Source organism: Syngnathus acus, chromosome 11 (assembly GCF_901709675.1).
Source record: "Syngnathus acus chromosome 11, fSynAcu1.2, whole genome shotgun sequence".
Classification (NCBI taxonomy): domain Eukaryota; kingdom Metazoa; phylum Chordata; class Actinopteri; order Syngnathiformes; family Syngnathidae; genus Syngnathus; species Syngnathus acus.
Genome location: NC_051096.1, coordinates 6,601,522 through 6,606,190, shown reverse-complemented (window position 1 = coordinate 6,606,190; position 4,669 = coordinate 6,601,522). Strand labels below are relative to the sequence as shown.

General features: G+C 41.8%; 1 protein-coding gene across 1 annotated transcript; it reads left to right on the top strand.

The window, feature by feature from the left end:
- The first annotated feature begins 569 nt into the window (after positions 1–569).
- Positions 570–2,479, top strand: hoxa13a (homeobox A13a). The gene is made up of 2 exons (XM_037264541.1): positions 570–1,344; positions 1,639–2,479. The coding sequence occupies exons 1-2, from the start codon at positions 678–680 to the stop codon at positions 1,884–1,886; spliced, it is 915 nt and encodes a 304-aa protein (XP_037120436.1). The 5' UTR covers positions 570–677; the 3' UTR covers positions 1,887–2,479.
- The last annotated feature ends 2,190 nt before the right edge of the window (positions 2,480–4,669 follow it).

The following is a 4,669-nucleotide window of genomic DNA, read 5'->3' as shown; positions in this document are numbered from 1 at the left end:
AAAAACAATGCGTGCCAAGTGTGCATAGATGTGTAAATGTGTGCGTAATGGAGCATGCGCCTTGAATTTACTTGATAGTTCCTCCACGAATCAAGGAAATGCTGTTTTCACGTAGTGGTATATGCAAATATACTACAGTAGCACAGCTCTGCTGAAGAATTGTGCATTTAAATTGGAGGTTTTGTTCATTTACATTGGTGTATGCTCATGGGGAAAATACGTGGCATCTGCGCATGCACGTAAACGCTCAAATGTGCGTAAACGAGCACGTTATCTCTCAAGATCTCCTTTTGAATGTAGTTTTTGCACAATTCAAGCCCATGTTGTATTGAAAAAACACAAAAATTGTGATTATGAGTGGTACAGGCTGAGCTTTTGTGTTATTTCAGATGTTGCGCAGCAACAAGATTAAGCGCAAAAGCACGAGCTCAATGTCCGGACGGCTACGGTCAAGTTGCGTCTCCGCATATTCCTCCATTTAATTATCTCAAGTGGGAATGTTTACCATCCCTCCCTTTGCACAGTGGGTCACGTGTGGTGGCGGCAACCAATGATAGCGCGACGTCGGCGCTCCGGTGCGCGTCACCGCTTTACGCTCTGGGAACCAGGATGGATCTTTTTTCACTTCGTGGGCTTTTTCGAAAAGAGCCAGAAGCTTCAATGTTGGACGCCGTGCTATGACAACGTCACTGTTGCTCCGTCCTCCTCGCTACTGGCTCGACCCGTCGGTGATGTTCCTCTACGACAACGGCGGCGGTTCTGATGAAGTGAGCAAGAACATGGAGGGCTTCGCGGGCGGTAACTTCGCAGCGAACCAGTGCAGGAATCTGATGGCGCACCCGGCCTCGCTGGCACCCAGCACGGCGTACCCGTCCGGCGACCTGCCCGCCACCGGCGTGGGCGAGCAGGGGAAGCAGTGCAGCCCCTGCTCGGCCTCCCAGAATTCCTCCAGCGCCTCCCTGCCTTACGGCTACTTCGGCAGCGGCTACTACCCGTGCAGAATGTCGCACCACGGCGGAATCAAGTCATGCGGGGCGCAGCCCCCCTCCGCGTATGGAGAGAAATACATGGACACGTCGGTCTCCGGGGACGACTTTACCTCCCGTGCCAAGGAATTCGCCTTCTACCCCACCTACCCGTCAGGTCCCTACCAACCTGTGCCCAGTTATCTTGACGTGCCCGTGGTGCCCACCATCGGTGCGCCTTCGGAGGGCAGACATGAGCCATTACTGCCGGTGGAGAGCTACCAGCCGTGGAGCCTGGCTGCCAACGGCTGGAACAGTCAAGTTTACTGCGGCAAAGAGCAGCCTCAGTCGGGACACATGTGGAAGTCGCCTCTTTCAGGTAAGCAACCTTGCACCAGCCTTTTGCTTTTCTTTTACTTCTTTTGGCAAGCGGATTGATCATAATTTGACTTTTCTATGTGGGGATTTGATGTCAAATGTAGATTTGCAGAGAAAATGTTTGCAATTTAGTCCATCGAAATGATTTAATTTCGAATTGCTTTAGTGTACATGAATTGCCTTTAATTCCAAATGTATTCTCAATTCAATTCTCCATGCACAAATAGTGTTTTGCTGTGCACGTTCCACTTGTTGACGCTCTCCCGTCCGTCCGTCCGTCCGTCCTTCCACACAGACGCGGTGTCCCACGCAGGCGGCGACCCCAGCTCGTACAGGCGTGGGAGGAAGAAGCGCGTCCCGTACACAAAGGTGCAACTGAAGGAACTGGAGCGGGAATACGCTGCCAATAAATTTATCACCAAGGACAAACGGAGGAGGATATCTGCCCAGACCAATCTGTCCGAACGGCAGGTTACGATTTGGTTTCAGAACAGACGCGTTAAGGAGAAGAAGGTTGTCAACAAATTGAAACCTCTCACCTAGTCCTTCTACTCTTTCTCGACATATTCACACAACGAGAAACACGCACTGGACTGGCTTGGAACAGCAATAATTTGTTGGCTGATGACTTCCTGGAGCTTTTTGGAACAAACAACAAAATATTAATAATAATACCTGCCACGTTGTTGTCCAAGGAGGAGAAAAATCAAACATGGAACTGCCATTTCTGTGACATTTTGCTCACTCTCGCAGAATGGTGCACAACGAGCTTCCACCTTTTTATCTGCAACTTTTAACGAGAGTGATAAATGCGAATATCCACGTGAAACGACGCTATTTCGGATTTGGACCTTGGGAATGTTAAATATTAATCTCCATGGCTTTTTCTTCTTTTTTGATCTTACTCACATGTTTAACTTGTAGTGCTTGTTGGAACGCGCGTCATCGTTCTTGTCCATTTTCATGGTGCACTTCTCGAATGCTCAGATAATCTTGCGGGATTTGTGTGTGTTGATATCGTGCATATAGATTTTCATAATGTGTGACTTTTCATGTGGTTGTGTATATAAAGTAAATTCTAGCATGATATCAAGCGTATGTGTGTGTCCGTGCCAATAAAGTATGTATTTGGGATATGCCTCCAATATTGTTGAAATCAGAGTCTTTTATGTCTAGAAATAAATAGTCGATTCTGATTGGATTTTTCACACGAATGTTTTTTCCCCCCCCATTGGAATATTCCTGCATAATTTTTATGTCCTGGTCAACAATGTTCTTGCAACTTCACCTTGAACGTGACCGTGTCTTGACTTTATTACTTTGGAATTGCTTGCAATCGTATTGAAATGCTTAAATGGACAAATATAAATAATTTAAATGTGTTGGAAATGTGTGAAGTAAACGGCGATTACCGAGGAAGTTTAGGAAGTAAACAGCGGATTTGTGTGGAAATGTAGATAAACACTGCCATCTAGCGACCATTTTGTGACTAACCCCATGATTGAAATCACCATTTTGTGACCAACACCATGATTGAAATCATTGCCGAGGGCCATAACATGACATTACGTGCGTCTAATATCTCATTATGTGGTGCCTATCAAAATGCACTATTTGATGCATTATCAATTATAATATGCAAATGTAGTGAGGATGTAGGAATGTATAGTAAAACTTTGAATTAATGGGAATAATCCAACCCGCATGCTTTACCTGATTATTTACGGTTAAAAAAAATACCAATGCATTGGAAGTCCAGGGTTTTTATTTCTCTCATTATTGTGCTCAATTTAAATCAAATTTATTCATTGTCATGAGAGATGCTATTGGTTACGTTTGTGTAATTTTCAGCAATATTTAGCGCACGGAAGCGATTTAATTTTCTGGATGTTTGCAGGGAAGGATTCAGATTGTGCTTTTGGTGTCTAAAATGTTAATAATTTTTTCGTAATTTAAAACATACTGACATTTCTTTTATCCTGCTTTTTTTTACGTATACTTAATTTCCACTGTACAATTGTATCCACTCGTTCTCAAATAAGTCTAAAAAAATAATTTATATAGTTCACGGTCCTTCTTCTGCAGAGATTGTGTGATGTGTTCAGAAATTAAAATATACGTTGCATGTCAAATCGATCGTGGACTTTTAAAATGGATCTGTGTGTTGCTTTATTAAATTCGGAATATTTACGAGGAAAAAAAAAGAAACTGCACTTTTCGAGCATTATATCGTCTGAATGCGTTTCTCAATTCTTTTCTGGGTGACTAAGTGTAGTTGCAAGTGAACAAGCAGCATTAGCTGCTATCTTTTGCACGCACGTTTACTTTGGCTGCAATCATCCGTGAGTCAGTGTGACTGGCAGTCAAATGACAGCGTGACTCCCCTGACAGGCTCACTCACGTATGTGATGCAAGCCGAGCTCATTTATCGTCTATTTCAGAGCCTCTCCCTAACAATTAAAAAGTACTTGCGATTATCATGCAATGTAACTTGTCAATTGCTGATGACTTTTGAATTATTATAAATGTATGGTATTTGGCGACAAGAAATTAAGATGTAACTAGTATTGTATTTTTATTTGCTTTTGAGCGCATGTTCCAATATATAATCAGTCAGGTTTGTTTGTCACAATCGAGGTCCACGCAAATAGATAGACCACAAAAAATCTGTAGTAGAAAATGGTTCTTCATTTAATAATAAAAAACAGAAGCATCATACAAATTTGGGATGGTCATGGCACATTTGTTTGTCAACACCAAATTATTTCTTCGTTTGAGTCTTTTATCCAAATGGTTGTATGGTCAGAAGAGTATTGACTATTGCACTACACTGAAGAAATATTGAATGAATTTTACTTTGTCAAGTGGTCGCATAAAAATGGAATTATCTGGATTTAGATAACGTTTTTGGAAGTAGCTGTATGTAGCGCCACATGATTTGTTGTTTTGGAACCAATTGGGGAAAAAAGAATTCAACACGATTTTTAAGTGCAGTCCAGCACAAACATGTACTTAAACTTGCGTCTGAGCATGTTTCTTTGCATATGACGTCATTTGTTCAATTTAAAACATTGATATTTGTTTACTCTGGGAGCCATCTTACTCAACTTTATTCATGGATCTTTAAAAAAAAACAAAAAAAAACAAAAGCAACCTGCTGAAACAAATGTACATAAATACAACTGTGCATAGCTTACAATATTCTACACGCTCACAAATATCCATTCATATGAATAAAATATTGTATTAATGCAAATATAGTGCTTTGAAATAGTAACTGTTGAAGTTGAAATCAAAACACCGCAGCAAAATAACCCCTTGTGTAT

Excerpts from the sequence above, each read along its gene's own strand:
- hoxa13a (XM_037264541.1), top strand. The coding sequence starts at position 678 with ATGACAACGTCACTGTTGCTCCGTCCTCCTCGCTACTGGCTCGACCCG. Across the intron at positions 1,345-1,638 it reads GTGGAAGTCGCCTCTTTCAG|ACGCGGTGTCCCACGCAGGC; the intron begins GTAAGCAACCTT and ends CCTTCCACACAG.